Source organism: Symphodus melops (genome assembly GCF_947650265.1).
Source record: "Symphodus melops genome assembly, chromosome: 16".
NCBI lineage: Eukaryota > Metazoa > Chordata > Actinopteri > Labriformes > Labridae > Symphodus > Symphodus melops.
In genome coordinates this window covers 21,570,576-21,587,139 of record NC_136706.1, presented here as the reverse complement: position 1 = coordinate 21,587,139, position 16,564 = coordinate 21,570,576, and the positions used below count along the sequence as shown (strand labels likewise).

The 16,564-nt window shown below is 44.7% G+C and overlaps 2 protein-coding genes across 2 annotated transcripts; both read left to right on the top strand.

Moving 5' to 3' along the window:
• Positions 1 to 113: 113 nt before the first annotated feature.
• Positions 114 to 1,199, top strand: LOC306836619 (cyclin-I-like; the record flags this gene model as incomplete). Its single annotated transcript, XM_079363795.1, has 2 exons — positions 114 to 289; positions 993 to 1,199. Exons 1-2 carry the CDS (start codon positions 116 to 118, stop codon positions 1,197 to 1,199), a joined length of 381 nt encoding a protein of 126 aa, XP_079219921.1. The 5' UTR covers positions 114 to 115.
• Positions 1,200 to 6,424: 5,225 nt separating this feature from the next.
• On the top strand, positions 6,425 to 9,156 carry LOC306837523 (cyclin-I-like). Its single transcript, XM_079365257.1, has 4 exons — positions 6,425 to 6,547; positions 7,389 to 7,554; positions 7,672 to 7,856; positions 8,008 to 9,156. The coding sequence occupies exons 1-4, from the start codon at positions 6,458 to 6,460 to the stop codon at positions 8,134 to 8,136; spliced, it is 570 nt and encodes a 189-aa protein (XP_079221383.1). The 5' UTR covers positions 6,425 to 6,457; the 3' UTR covers positions 8,137 to 9,156.
• The last annotated feature ends 7,408 nt before the right edge of the window (positions 9,157 to 16,564 follow it).

The following is a 16,564-nucleotide window of genomic DNA, read 5'->3' as shown; positions in this document are numbered from 1 at the left end:
AATCACTTCTATCTGAAGCAGTTCCACTGCCCGCTTCCATCGCTGCAACACCTGTTCACCTGATAACTGCTCTCATATCTGGCAAACCCAGGGGCGTCCAAAACGGCCATGCTGAATGAAAATGTCTCTCAGCATCCCGACAACTGAATCACATTCAGCAGCTCAAGTGTTCATGGATCAGATCTGTGGTGTTAACCTGACTGTTTGTCTTCAGGCTCGTCCAAAGTACCTCCGCTGCATCGCCATCGCCGCCTTCTTCCTGGCTGCCAAGACCTGCGAGGAAGACGAGGTGAGCACGCACGCACGCACGCACACACACACACACACACACACACACACACACACACACACACATCAGAAAGTAGAGCTTCGTGTAAGCCGCATGTTTGATACAAAGCCTCGGATGAGAGGTGAACTGCTCTGATCAGCAGTTTTTGTTGAGTAAATTTCACACACAGGAATCGAGTGATCCATTGAAGCTTCACAAACACCTGAGAGATATGTCGCAGTTAAAAACACCTAAATCTGGTACAGACACATTTGTTTTGACTGCAGCAACAGCTGAAAGCCAATGACAGTGCACGACACAGAGAGAGGGAAATATCGAGGGGAGGAGCGTAAAAAATGAACTGATTTTCTTTTCTTATTCATACTTTTTAAAACTTCAAATCGAAGCACAAAACAGCTTGGATCAGTCGCTCTTTCAAGTGTTTCTGGTTATTTTAGATCACAGAGGATCAATCATGTGACGTTAACTGAATTCTCACTGTGTGTGTGTGTGTGTGTGTGTGTGTGTGTGTGTGTGTGTGTGTGTGTGTGTGTGTGTGTGTGTGTGTGTGTGTGTGTGTGTGTGTGTGTGTGTGTGTGTGTGTGTGTGTGTGTGTGTGTGTGTGTGTGTGTGTGTGTGTGTGTGTGTGTGTGTGTGTGTGTGTGTGTGTGTGTGTGTGTGTGTGTGTGTGTGTGTGTGTGTGTGTGTGTGTGTGTGTGTGTCCTCTCTGAAGGAGCTGGTTGACTCCAGCAGCTGTGGCTGCTCCTCTGCAGAGATCCTGAGGATGGAGCGTCTCATCCTGGACAAACTGAACTGGGATCTGCACACCGCCACAGCACTGGACTTCCTGCACATTGTACGTCTTTTACACACACACACACACACACACACACACACATATGCAACCTTCACTGTGTCTCATATTATCTGATATTATTCTCTAGCTTTCTCTTGTTTGTGTTTGAGCCTTATTCATTCAGTGCAGCATGTGCCACCTGGTGTTAACACTAGAAGCGCCAGCATACAGCACCCCCTACTGTCGCCGCGGCGGTATTTTTTACCGCAGCTTGAAAGTAGCCTACCTGAATATTAATGTGCCAGCCGCACGAAAGATTATGATTAGTTTTTATTTATGTACTTGACAGAAACGGGTTCTGACGACACTGCACATCCCAGCATACCAATTTGTCAAGTAATTAGAATAATGTATCAATGCTATCAAAATACATGTTGACCCTTTGGTTGCCGCAGCGATAGGCTATGTCGAGAGGAGAGAGTAAATGTAGAAAAGACAACCACACATTGTACAGGCTACACTATTTGTTAGGAAACTTAACATAACCATAGTGAAAGAAGGAGGCAACGAAAACAAGTACAAGAACTTGGGGGTTAGATAAATGAATTTATTAATTAATTAGCGAAGATGAACTAAATAGATTTGTTTGAACAACGTGAAAACAATCGATGTCGGTCAAAATAAACCTTTATAAACTTGAAATCACAACAATATTTACATATATTCTTTATGACCTGGAAATGTAGAATTTTAAATTTAATTTAAATGAACAAAGCCGAAAGGAATATATTTTCAATTTAGAACAAAGAGGAATTATGTCGAAACCATACTATATACACATATAATAACAATAAACATCCTATACATACATTCTTTATTACTCTAATAAACTGTTACTCTAATGAATTATTTATATATTTACATTACCTGCGCGTCACTAAATGTCTATTTACTGGCAATCTGCGCAGTAGGTGTCCACTTTGCGTGTGCACTTGCCACAGACAGGGCGCTTGCAATGTTTACATGTGGCCCATGTTTTATTTTGCAGGCAGCTGCTGTTAATTTGGCACTGCCTTCTTTTAGGCTCGGGCTGCACCTCTCTCACACGAGCATTGAGGCTGGGCTGCTTCACCTTGATGTGGTCCTCCCTCAGCTCCATGGCCAGCTGCCTGATAAAGGCCCTCCTCGCGATGGGTTTGCTGCTACATTTCTTATGCAGAATATGTGCATTGATGGCAGCCAGGTCCAAGATGTTATAAAGGACTGCCACTGGCCACCGGCGAGTACCCCCTTTGGTGGAGCACTGTTTGGCCATCTGGTCCAGGACGTCGACACCAACTTTCGTGTAGTTATAAAATACTACACTTTCCGGTTTTTTCTTTCTGTCCTTCCCACATTCGACATCCGGATGCATGGTGCTGAGGATGGCCACGTTCTTATTTGTTTTCCCCTGGTAAACTGTCAGCGTAGCCCCCTCCGCTTTCAGCACCTTTGTGGAAAACAGCTCCCCTCTGCCTTGCACAGATGGAGGAAGCTCCCGTCTGGTCTTATTCATGGTCCCCACTAGGCTGGTGTTCTTTGCACGCAGTTGTTTGGCAAGTGAGAGGGAGGTGAAAAAATTGTCAGTGGTGACATTTCTCCCCTTTCCCTCAAATGGCTGCACCAACTTCAACACCACACTCTCTCCTAAACGCTGGCCAGCAGGTCGGCTCTCATCTTTTCCCAGATAAGGGAAGCCATTGAGCATGTATTTGCTCTGCACGTCAGCCGCAAGCCAGAATTTGATCCCGAACTTGTCGGGTTTGTTCCCCATATACTGTGTGAAGCGGCACCGCGCTTTTGTGGGGAATAGCTGCTCGTCCACAGTGATGTGCGCACCAGGTTTGTAGCAGGCAATGCAGTTCTGCACAAATTTTTCCCACACCTCTGATATCAGGGCAAACTTGTCGCTAGAGAGACGTGAACGCCTGCTATCTTTTTTATCAAACCGTAGATAGCGCATGATTTCTCTGTAGCGGTTGCGGGGCATTGTTGAGCTAAAAAAGGGAATCCCCCAGGTCTCTGACCAAAAACTCTCCATACTGCTGTTCTTTCCGCTGTATGTCCCACGCACATATAGGAGCGCAATAAAAGCCCTCAGCTCCTCCACAGACACATTCCAGGTGTTGTCACCTTGCACCCTGTGCGCCTCTGCCACTGTGCAATCACGGATGTGGTGAAGCATTGAGTTGTCAAATAAACATAAAAAGGCACTGAGGGGATCATCAATGTTCCTTCTTGCGTGTGCAGTAGGGCCGCTATTTTCTGTAACAACATTTTGCGACTGACGTCTGCCTGGCTGTGCTCCAGGCTGAATGAGTTGCCATTGTGTCCCGTCTTTCGCCGTTTCCACAGTTGGAGGCGTCAGCCCTGCAAAAAAATCACGTCATATGTCTGTCATATCAATCAGAAAGTTATTTTGACTGAAATGAGCGTGTTGGTAGTATAATTTGTGGATGAGCGACCGTCGGCAGATTGCTTTTTGTGGATTAAAAAGAGACTAAAAAGACAGTTTAAACTGAACTTTCTGGCTCATAGTGTATATTTCGTTTTTTTGGGGACTTATAGTGTATTTTGGATTCATAAAAGGGTAAATTAAAGTTATATTTTTGACGTAATTAAAACTTTTCTTTCATGCAACGCACCGTGTAGATGGCAATTATGTCCGGGACTAATCCAATTAGCCCATAATTAAAAGAAGAATATATACATTTTGAGGTTTGGTTTTTTGCTGCTGCGAAAGGAAAAAGTAGCCTACCTGTTGCATCTAAAGAATGCGCTCTCACTTGTGGACTGATATGGAGACTGTGGTCTGCCATTCCTTGTGGCTGCTCTGTAAATCAAGAGGATTAATCAATATTAGGAACATAAAGTAGCCTACAAATAAAAGCAGGAATTCCCTGAATGAAATAAAATAGACTATGTATAATAATCCATGTTCTCACAATATAGTTGCCTAGATTTGCCACGAAGCAAATATAAAACATATTTTATTAGCCTATAGGCGTAGTATATTTTTAGAAACTAAAATAACCAACCTTGCACATCTTCCAGTCGTGGTGTTGGCGTTGCAGCTTGTAGGGCATGGGCAGCTGCTGCTGGTTGCTCTGTTGATTCAGACATTAATATTTCTAGTTAGAGAGGGCCAACAATCCTCTCAAAACAATGTCAACTCTTCTTTCAACTCTTTTGGCCTAATCATAAATGTTTATCACAACCAGAGAGCAAATGTAGCTTATGTGTAATAATGTGCTCCAGTCCGGAGGAGTGTCATATGGCTTATATGTTAATCTTTTCAGCTATGATTTTTAAATTTTCAGACTTAGAAAACAATATTGTTCTGCTGTTGCGGAAATCAATAGCTCAGAAAAAAAGTATGCCTACCTCGAGAGCGTCTCTCCTCTTGTCCTGGGGCAAGTCTCCGCTTTTTATGCGGTGGTGGTACTGGTCTGTACTCGTCTTCAGACTCGGTACTTGAACTGTCCTCTATCTCCCAGTCGCTCATCGAAACGTCTCCTCCATCTGAATTATCCTCTTCCAGATTTTGGAGAAGTTCTAAAGCCTGTTTGGCTGTCAGATTTCTTTTTTTTCTATCCATTTATCTTTTCTTCTATTCAATCTGCTTTCCTCTTATCCTTTGATTAGCTAAATTAGCTGATGTTATAGCTACTTGCCGATTCTGTTCTCTTCTCTTCTCTTCTTTTCTATTCTGTTCTTTTCTGTCCTTTTCTCTTCTCTGCTCTTCAAACTTATTATTTCTTATTTATACTAACTCTATTGTCTATTATATCTATGCTCTTATCTGCTATTCAGTTGTCTTCTAATCTATTCTTTTCCCTCAAAAAATGTACGCTCGTGCTTGAAAAGGATGTGCGCGAGGACGTGTTGCTAGGCAACGGTACATTAAAAACAAAGGGCGCGAAAAATAGGCTGCCGGTAAATTTGACCACTTCTGGCGCTAATGGGTATAAATGCTTCTAACTTTTTTGTCATTTATTCTACAAACCTGTAACAGCTCAAAACATCAATCAACACATATTTAGGTAAAGTCATGTGCCAGAGGATACATGTAATTTATTTGAAGAAAGTTACAGACATTTAAAAAATGGGAAAGGTAAATTAGACCGTTTGGCGCTCCTAGTGTTAAAGAGATGTTACTGCACCTGACTTTGTACTTCTCTCTGCTTGATATTTTGTTTGTTATTAAAGGAGCTCCCCTCCAGAATAAGCAATGAGTGGAACGATGTCATGTTCAGGAGTCGAATGTAAATCAGTTAATTTTCAGACAGTTGTAGCTTCTTTTTGGGATTTCAGCCTTTCCTTAGACGTTCTCAACACGTCTGCCTTTTTCCCTGCTATTATCATGAGCAACTACCATAAAATTCCCTCCATCGAACACACTTTTTTTTTCTCCATTTAAAAAGTTGACTACACGGGGTCGCCGGTGGCGCAGCGGCAGTGCGCGCGACCCCATGTATTGAGGCTCAGTCCTCGCGCGCGGGCGGCCCGGGTTCGCGTCCGGCCTGTGGCCCATTTCCCGCATGTCTCTCCCCACTCTCTCTCCCCCTTTCCGACTCTATCCACTGTCCTCCCTCTACAATAAAGGCAAAAAGGCCAAAAAAAAAAAAAAAAAGTTGACTACACAGACTGGTGTGATCAATAAGCCAGAATAAACCGCTGACACAAGCAGCGCCATGACTGGAAGTGCAGAAGCAGCCACCATCACCCTCCTCATGTGTATGGAAATGTTGAGCTGTGCTGGGACACGACACAGATCAGACTGGCAGCTTCTCTCCCTCATCAGGTCGTAGTCATGCGTTTAAAGAAGCGGTGATATACAGTTCAGTAAAGAGAGCTCGTGGAGCGCTCTGTTCACTGAAAGAGTCCTCGAAGTCAACGAGTGACCAGTGGAGGTGAAGTGCAATCTTAACCTAATGAGACACGAGCTCAAACGCAGCATGCGACTCAGTCATGGATTCATGGCAGCACATGTCCAGCCCCAAACGTTCAGACTGTATGAAATAGACTCAGTACCTTGTAGTAATGGCGTTTCTTCCTCACAGTTCCATGCGATGGTGTTGTCGTGTCGTTCTGGGTTTTTGGACTCCATGTTGGGACTGAACCGCTCTCAGCACCTGTCCATGCTCACTCGACGGCTCTACCAGTGTCTGTCTGACCACACTCTCGTACAGGTACACACACACACACACACACACACACATACACACCTTCACTTCATCCCTGTGGAAATCTCTGCTCTGCTGCTGTCAACTAAAAGCAAAGCTGCTTTTTTTCCACCTGCCTGAAAACTGACCAAGTTTGACCCTCATGTGCTCCCGTAGCTGAGAGGATCCATGCTGGCCTTGGCCCTCATCACTCTGGAGCTGGAGACCTGCTGTCCTGACTGGCTGGCTCTCACCATCGAGCTGCTGAAGAAGGCACAGGTACCCAAGTCAATCTGCAAGTGTTCCGTTTGGATCAGCAGCAGCACAGAAGGCTCAAAGAAAGATCAAGAAAAGACGTCAACTTGAAAATAAAATCTTAAAAAAAAAAATCTGAAACTTGAAAAGGAAACTCAAGGGGGTCATGTTGCACGCCCCATGTAAAGAGGCTGTAGTCCTCATTGGGTTTGAATCTGACCTCTGCCCCTTCTTGCATGTCGTCCTCCGCTCTCTCTCTCCTCCCGACGTTTCCTGTCTCTTCAGCTGTCCAAAACCAACAGCACACTGAGCTTCAAAATCTCTTTTTACTCCGCTTTAACTCATCCGCTCAGGTAAACGTATTTAGTACGAGTCGCTGAATGAGAAGACTAATGCAGTGCGGGGTCAGCCCAGCAGAGGGCGCTAAACAGGCAGTCGAAGTGATTCAGAGTCAGAACAGAGGAGGTCATATTTACACAGCGCTTGAACAAACTGAAACTACAAAGAGTTTTTTTTTTTTCGGTGATCTCTCCTGTGTTTGTCTTCCCTGCTCCTTCTTTAGATCCAAAAGTCAATAAATGATACATATTTGTCCTCAAGCTGTTTGTCATCTTGGGGAGATGAATGTTTGCTGTTTATTGTACACAGGAAGGTCAGGAGCGCTGACATCGTGGTTGTTGATCTTAACAACGAGACTCATCATTTCAGTGATTGTTGATTCTTCAGTTTATCTCTTTGAGCTTTAATTTAGAGCACGCTGATTTAGATATGAATCCACCAGCTTCACTGGATGAGCATAAAAACCAAAACTTTTTATCTGAATAAGTCTCGTCTGTTATCCCTCCCTCCTCTTCTTGTCTCTCAGATCGACAGCTCCGAGTTGATTCGAAGCCGAGAGCTGGTGGCTCGTAGTCTGTCCACACTTAAGGCTTCCCTGCCTCCCAACACTGTCTACATCTACCAACCCCTGCAGAGCCCGACCAGCCTGCAGCCTCCGGACCAGGACCCCACACTCCGCTGCTGCACACTGGGTACGTTAAAGGGACGCTGCCCGAGGTTTTCCACATCAAAGTCTAGTCCCAGGTGTGAACATGTGTGTGTCTGGAGTCGGTCCTTTAACTATTCAAGCATTTCTGTATCTTCTCCAGGGATCAGAAACTCCACCGCCGAGTCTTCTAGGGACCACGCCGTCATCACCGCTGCTCCACAGGAGCAAATAACACCTGGCTCCTCCACTGACATCCCAGAGCTGCTCTCTCCACCCAAAAACTTCCACCAACTTAACCACCTGCAGAAGGTCACACTGCGCTGCAAATCCTCCTCCAAACGCAAGGTACCACCATCTCTCTCTTTCTCTCTTCCACACTTGCAGACTGCAATACCTCAAGTGTCCACTTGAGGCTTGATGCAAAAAGCCGATAAATTGTCCCCATTTAAGTCCCATCTTCAAAAGCCCGTCGCTACATAACCGTCTGTGTGTCCAGGTGGAGGAGATGGAGGTAGATGAGTTCTTCGACGGCATCAAACGACTCTACAACGAAGACGTTACTTCCACAGCCGTCCAGGAGGGGGCGACACCTGCAGCGGGGGCGCCAGCAACAGAAGGAGGATGAGGAGGTCTGGGTGTCTGCAGTGTCCTGTTATCCAGACAGGAAGGCAGCCGTTCCCCCTGCCCGCCTCTGCAGCCAGTCAGTGCCTCCTAGAGACCAAACAGGAACCAAAACCGCCTTCACGCGCTCGCCATCTTTATTTTTCAAATTCAAGTCCACAAATGAGGCAGCAGCGATGGGCAACTGCCCCAGCAACAATGAAAGAGACGACTTGTATTCAAGGTTCTCATTTGCATTAAAGCAATATAAAGGCAGCTCCTGTGGAAAGGTTGCTCATCAGAGAAAAGCGTGGCACGCCAAGAGAACGTTCACGTTGGTCACACAAAGTGGACGCTGATAAAGACGGTTTCAGTGGTGAAGACGGTTTTGGTTTCAGTACAAACGACCCCGAGCTGCTCAGTCGTCCCGAGGTCAGCCGCCATCGTCCCCTCAGCCGGGAAAAACAGAGCCCAAAAAAAGTTTAAACATTTAAAAACTAAAAAACGTGCTGCTGCTACTATCTTAATAATTATATTTGTTCAACACAAAAACAATATTACAAAAATGTAAAAAAAAAACAAAAAAAATTACACATATCAAGAAAACCTAGAACTAATGTCTTGAATCCCCGTGTCTCACTCTGTCAATGTTCGTCAACTTATATTTGTTTTTCACATCTTCATCTTTCCATTTTCATATTTCTGTTTTTATTCCGACTTCTTCTCTTTCCTCCCTCCCTCTGCATGTCGTCATCTCTGTAGCCTCTGCTTAGAGTGGAAATCACATGTATGAATGTTGCTCAGTAGACGATTATCTGTCATATTCACCCAGATAGAAAAATGTTTGTTTGTTTCGAGTGAAGTGTGATTTGATTGTTAATAAGATGCTAATATAAAGATCCCTCCTCTGATGTTCCTCTTCCCCCTCTCAGCGTGTGGTGACGCCTCGTCTGAATCAAACGTTCTCAGCTTGTTTTATTCCTTCTGCAGAAGTCTTGACTTCAACGTGCTGATTTATGGTTTGTTAAGAAGCCAAACAAACAAACTCCTTAGTTACTTCATCAGCTCTTAATACGCTGAGTTAATCTTTATAGTCTGTTACTGTTTACCTAAAAATAAAGGGGGTCGACAATCCTGCAGGACGTCCAGTACTTTTGGTCCAATCAGGGCCTTCTACTCCTGCTTTAACATCCAGGTTTGACTGAAGAACAGCACTCTGCTAAAGATCAGACGTCACTCAGAGTCGTGGTATTTAAATGTAATAAAACAACCTCGAGTGAATTGAAATATTCTAAGCTGAGAAACAGAAATGTGACGAGTGACGATCTTCACTTTGACGTTTAAATACTTAACTGACAACGCCCTCTGTTTCCATCTCTTGAAGTTCTGTTGAATATCTATTTTTTGTTCCTGTAAAAAGCTCTGTTGATCCTGCTGGGGGAGGTTCTGGTGGCTGCTCCGGGTCCCTGAATGCACCACGGCACCAATGAATAAAGAGATAAGAGATTAAAACTGGCTGAGAATCATGTCTTCATTTTATCTCTCAAAACATTTAATGTTAGATGAACAGATAATTGTTGTCTCGCTGTAAGTGGATTGACATTAAAAGAGCTGATGTGTCCAGGGGTAACAAACAAACATGCAGGTAGAGGGTCAGAAAAAATAGAATGAAGTTACACAAAGTCCAGAGTAGGTCAAATGGATTTTAAGACCCAGAGAGGAGTGGTGATGAAACAATTCTCTGGTCGCTGTTTATCAGTCAAAAGCCATTTCATCTACAGCCCTGTCCATCCATTCACTTTTCTAGACTACATCTAACCCACAACCTGTGTACCTACCTACCTACCAACCATTGTGGAAGTGGTGAGTAGACAAGCATTAGATCACAGGTGTCAAACTCCAGTCCTGGAGGGCCGGCTTCCTCAGACTTTTAGATGTCTCCCTGCTCTAACACACCTGCTTTAAACCAATGTGTTGTCATCAAACTCTGCAGAAGCCTGATAACGAGTCAATCGAGTCGTCACCCCTGGCTATGCGCTGGGTCAACGCCAGGGTAACGGGGACATGGCAGAAGTTGTCCCGAGTGAGTCCAGCCCACCACCCTTGCAGACTCAATGGTGTCATCTGCTTTTGGAGGGAGTGGAGCCAGGTTCCCCCGTCTGTGTTGCTGGGCTCCGCCGTCCGTACACGGGGCAATGCGGGACACAGGGGCAAGGGTCTGCATCGTCCCGTCTACGCAGACCCTGGGCCGTTTCCCTGATCATCAGCCCGCCTAGGGCACCTCACGCTGATGTGGCCAACCTGGATTCACTTGAACCGCAGATCTCACAGCAGGTCCACCGCCATTGTGGTCACATCCTGCGGGCCCTCCAATAATCTCCCTCTCCAACGCCAGCTCCAGCGCCTCCTGCAGAGTGCGGGGGTGCACCAGCTGGGTCTGAACACGCAGCTCCCTGGGTGTTATGGCACGAACACCACCGCACCACCCAGCCAGCCCTTTGGGTTTGGGTGTGCGTGCGTGCGTGTGCATGCTGCAGGTTATGTTGGTGTCAGACGGATGGACCACTCGGACCATCCAACCAACTCGCCCTCCTATCTAAAGTGCATGTTTTGATGATTGTGGGAGGAAACCCACGCCTCAAGGGAAGAACATGCAAACTCCCCATAGAGGCCCTGACCCCCTGCAACTCAAGGCCCCAGAGAGTTCTTTTTAATTTTTGATTTGAAAGAGCCTCTACTTATAACCTCGGTTGGCTCGTTCTGTGACGTCAAGAGTCACGTCATTAATTAGCTGCGCGTGCAGAAAGCCTCTGTACAGACTAAACACGTTGTGACGTCACGCTCCGGCTCCAATATGGTCTAAAACCGATGGGAGGTGGTGAAGTAAACAAACAAAGTATAGAGAATAAATACATGTGTAACCTCCTGCCTGATAAGAGGGGGACACGTTCTGTCCTTAACAATGTCCCAACATCAACAGAACTTTCCATATCTTTCATTATTCATACATTGGCACACCTGGCTCCACCTAGTGTTAAATTTCTGAATTACAAACAAAATACTGAAAGCAAACAGATTTCTCAAACAGAGATAAATGAACAAGTAAAGCCCAATTAGCTCCAAACAGTAGTATCTATCTATCTGTAAATATCTCTTTAGCCTATGTTTCTATAGGCTATATGTTGGTTTGCATATTTTGTACCTGTGCTTCCGTGCGCGTGTATCTGTGCTTACACGTACAGCTATTTGGTTGGATGGTCGGATTCGTCCGTGCGCGCACACACACACACGCGCGCACACACACGCTGCACTCTATGTTGGTGTCCGATAGACGGACGAATCCAACCACCCAACCAGCCCTGTGTGTTTGGGTGCGCGTGTGTGTTTCGTCTGGTTGGTTACATGGTCGGATTCGTTTGTCCGCCTACACACACAAGCTGCAGGCTGCAAGTTATGTTGGTGTCAGACAGATGGACCACTCGGACCATCCAACCAACAAGCCCTGTGTGTGTGTTTGTGCAGGCTGGTTGGTCTGACGGTCGGATTCATCTGTCCGTCGCACACCAACATAGCCTGCAGCCTGCAGCGTGTGTGTAGGCTCCAGGCTGCAGGTTATGTTGGTGTCAGAGGGACGAACTACTCCGACCATCCAACCAACTCGCCCTCCTATCTAAAGTGCATGTTTTGATGATTGTGGGAGGAAACCCACGCCTCAAGGGAAGAACATGCAAACTCCCCATAGAGGCCCTGACCCCCTGCAACTCAAGGCCCCAGAGAGTTCTTTTTAATTTTTGGTTTGAAAGAGCCTCTACTTATAACCTCGGTTGGCTCGTTCTGTGACGTCAAGAGTCACGTCATTAATTAGCTGCGCGTGCAGAAAGCCTCTGTAGTCTCAACACGTTGTGACGTCACGCTCCGGCTCCAGTATGGTCTAAAACCGATGGGAGGTGGTGCACACATAAAGGTGCTCCTAAGTTGTGACATCACTAAAGCAGTCCACATTTCAATGCTTTAATGAGCCAAACTTAAAGAAAGCTTGTGGTGAACGATCAGCTACTTAGAGGAGCTTACCCATATTATAGAAGATTATTATTAATACTGTGAGCCATATCGATAAGTGAGATGCTATTATTTGACGGCATCTTATAATGATGTGTCTGAACCTAATGATGTTTCTCACAGACTGGGAGGGGCTAAGAGAGTTTAGTGCAAATCAAATAAATGTCTTTAAAATAATAAACAACAACATAACATCAAACACGACTGCAAGATGTGCTCCAAATTATTTAGACTGGCTGTGAATCATATTTTGTTGAGCATGAATGGGTGACCTGTGTATAGTCACTGAACTATTTCACAGTGAGGGCAATAAACTGATGAAGTAAACAAACAAAGTATAGATAATAAATACATGTGTAACCTCCTGCCTGATAAGAGGGGGACACGTTCTGTCCTTAACAATGTCCGAACATCAACAGAACTTTCCATATCTTTCATTATTCATACATTGGCACACCTGGCTCCACCTAGTGTTACATTTCTGAATTACAAACAAAATATTCAAAGCAAACAGATTTCTCAAACCGAGATAAATGAACAAGTAAAGCCCAATTAGCTCCAAACAGTATTATCTATCTATCTCTGTAAATATCTCTTTAGCCTATGTTTCTATAGGCTATATGTTGGTTTGCATATTTTGTACCTGTGCTTCCGTGCGCGTGTATCTGTGCTTACACGTACAGCTATTTGGTTGGATGGTCGGATTCGTCCGTGGCGCGCGCGCACACACACACACACGCACGCACACACACACGCACACGCTGCACTCTATGTTGGTGTCCGATAGACGGACGAATCCAACCACCCAACCAGCCCTGTGTGTTTGGGTGCGCGTGTGTGTTTCGTCTGGTTGGTTACATGGTCGGATTCGTTTGTCCGCCTACACACACAAGCTGCAGGCTGCAAGTTATGTTGGTGTCAGACAGATGGACCACTCGGACCATCCAACCAACAAGCCCTGTGTGTGTGTTTGTGCAGGCTGGTTGGTCTGACGGTCGGATTCATCTGTCCGTCGCACACCAACATAGCCTGCAGCCTGCAGCGTGTGTGTGTAGGCTCCAGGCTGCAGGCTATGTTGGTGTCAGAGGGACGAACTACTCCGACCATCCAACCAACTAGCCCTCCTATCTAAAGTGCATGTTTTGATGATTGTGGGAGGAAACCCACGCCTCAAGGGAAGAACATGCAAACTCCCCATAGAGGCCCTGACCCCCTGCAACTCAAGGCCCCAGAGAGTTCTTTTTAATTTTTGGTTTGAAAGAGCCTCTACTTATAACCTCGGTTGGCTCGTTCTGTGACGTCAAGAGTCACGTCATTAATTAGCTGCGCGTGCAGAAAGCTTCTGTACAGTCTAAACACGTTGTGACGTCACGCTCCGGCTCCAATATGGTCTAAAACCGATGGGAGGTGGTGAAGTACACAAACAAAGTATAGAGAATAAATACATGTGTAACCTCCTGCCTGATAAGAGGGGGACACGTTCTGTCCTTAACAATGTCCGAACATCAACAGAACTTTCCATATCTTTCATTATTCATACATTGGCACACCTGGCTCCACCTAGTGTTACATTTCTGAATTACAAACAAAATATTCAAAGCAAACAGATTTCTCAAACCGAGATAAATGAACAAGTAAAGCCCAATTAGCTCCAAACAGTATTATCTATCTATCTCTGTAAATATCTCTTTAGCCTATGTTTCTATAGGCTATATGTTGGTTTGCATATTTTGCCCATGTGCTTGCGTGCGCGTGTATCTGTGCTTACACGTGTATTTGGTTGGATGGTCGGATTCGTCCGTGCGCGCGCGCAGACACGCACACGCTGCACGCTGTGTTGGACTGCGGTCAACGACAGATGAACGAATCCAACCATCCAACCAGACCTGCGTGAAGTTGGCCCCCACCCCACTCTGGGTCTTAAAATCCATTTGACCTACTCTGGACTTTGTGTAACTTCATTCTATTTTTCTGACTCTCTACCTGCATGTTTGTTTGTTACCCCTGGACACATCAGCTCTTTTAATGTCAATCCACTTACAGCGAGACAACAATTATCTGTTCATCTAACATTAAATGTTTTGAGAGATAAAATAAAGACATGATTCTCAGCCAGTTTTAATCTCTTATCTCTTTATTCATTGGTGCCGTGGTGCATTCAGGGACCCGGAGCAGCCACCAGAACCTCCCTCAGCAGGATCAACAGAGCTTTTTACAGGAACAAAAAATAGATATTCAACAGAACTTCAAGAGATGGAAACAGAGGGCGTTGTCAGCTAAGTATTTAAACGTCAAAGTGAAGATCGTCACTCGTCACATTTCTGTTTCTCAGCTTAGAATATTTCAATTTACTCGAGGTTGTTCTATTACATTTAAATACCACGACTCTGAGTGACGTCTGATCTTTAGCAGAGTGCTGTTCTTCAGTCAAACCTGGATGTTAAAGCAGGAGTAGAAGGCCCTGATTGGACCAAAAGTACTGGACGTCCTGCAGGATTGTCGACCCCCTTTTTTTTTAGGTAAACAGTAACAGACTATAAAGATTAACTCAGCGTATTAAGAGCTGATGAAGTAACTAAGGAGTTTGTTTGTTTGGCTTCTTAACAAACCATAAATCAGCATGTTGAAGTCAAGACTTCTGCAGAAGGAATAAAACACTTAACCACCTGCAGAAGGAAATGAAATTATTTTGGTTATTAAGCTAAATTGATTTACATCATGCCCAACTCAAATTTGATTGGAAATTGAGCAAGCTAAAAAGTGTTCCAGATCGTCAAGACTCTCGGTCCGATGGGAGAAGGGGACCAGGCTCGACCCAAGTTCGGGGATGAAGACAGTTGCTTTGAGTACATCAGCAATTTCATGTGCAGTAAGCCCTTGTTAGAATCCGAGGATCAGGGTTTGTCACAATGAATTTGAAAGATGTAGTGGATGAAGTCATTCAAAGTCGTGTATCTGAGCCACTATTACAAATAGCAGCCAAAGTAAATTCAGATGATCAGTTTAATGCTGATGGTATTGCACAGAGTCAAGCTAAGGGTAATGTCAAGTTAGCTTTACATGTAGATGATGAAGATGAGAGACAGCCTGTTTTTGGTAGGGCAACTCACCATGCAGATGTTAATCGTACAGTTGCGAATGACACAGAGCTGCAGAAATTACTTAAGAGCTCAATCAGAAAATTATGCAGTACATGCCCACATCCGTTGATCAGTCTGCATGTCAGCCACCTGTAATGACACAGTCCAGGTCACAAAGTAGAAATGTATCACAACATTCAGCTAAAAGTCCTGTTGAGCACTCAAAACATGTAACACATGACAATGGGTTTTCCTTAAGAGACCTGTCTTATCTCCATCGTAGAGAGTTTAAGATTCAAGGGGGTCAGATTGGAGACCAGGGGTCAGACATTAGTTACAACAACATTTGTCGCCAGATAAAAGAAGCTTTTAAAGAACAGTTTAGTGATGCTGAAATTGTCAGAGCTGTCCTCCAAGTCATCAAGCCTGGAAATGTCAAGGACATGCTAATGAACAAAGATGAACTTACAGTAGAGGAGCTTAAAGACTTCCTACACTCTCACCTTGGTGAACAAAACAACACAGAGCTTTTCCAAGAGTTAATGTGCACCAAACAAAATGACAATGAGACACCCCAACAGTTCTTATATAGAGTCATAGGACTGAAACAGAAGATCTTGCTTGCTTCGAAACACACAGACACAGACATAAAACACTCTGCCAGCACGGTCCAAGATGTTTTTCTCCACACTGTATATCAAGGTCTAGGGCACAGACATGGTGACATTCAAAGGGAGCTAAAACCACTGCTTGAAGATACTACAGTCACTGATGAAGCTATCCTGAAACAACTGAAAAAGGTGATGAGTGATGAAAGTGAAAGACAGCGTCGCCATGGTCCAGTCACTCGTCAAAAGCACACAAATGTGCACAGTACTCAGGTTGAGATAAATGCAACTCAGTGTCCTAGCGTGAAGGAGGAAAGCACAGGAAGAAAACCTAAAATGGACACAATACAGCAGTTAACAGAAAAGGTTGAAAAGCTGACAAGTATTGTTGAGTTAATGAAACAGTCGTTACAAAAGCCATTAGCCTTAATGTACTAGAGATAAAGAAAAGAAAACAAGGCAAAAACTAAATTCCCATGGATCAAATTGGCAACAAACAAAAATAAGAAAATTAACATTCACAGACCAGGAATCTGATATTAATGGGATGCTAGTAGAAAATGTCCTTTGAATGTAAGCCAGTAAAAACAAAACATGAAACGAACTCCATTTATCCTGACATGAGTGATGGAGGAGACAATGGATGTGAGAAGTGTGGAGGGTAGTCACACTCAGAGATAAAATGTGGAGGTAAAGTGAGCAAACT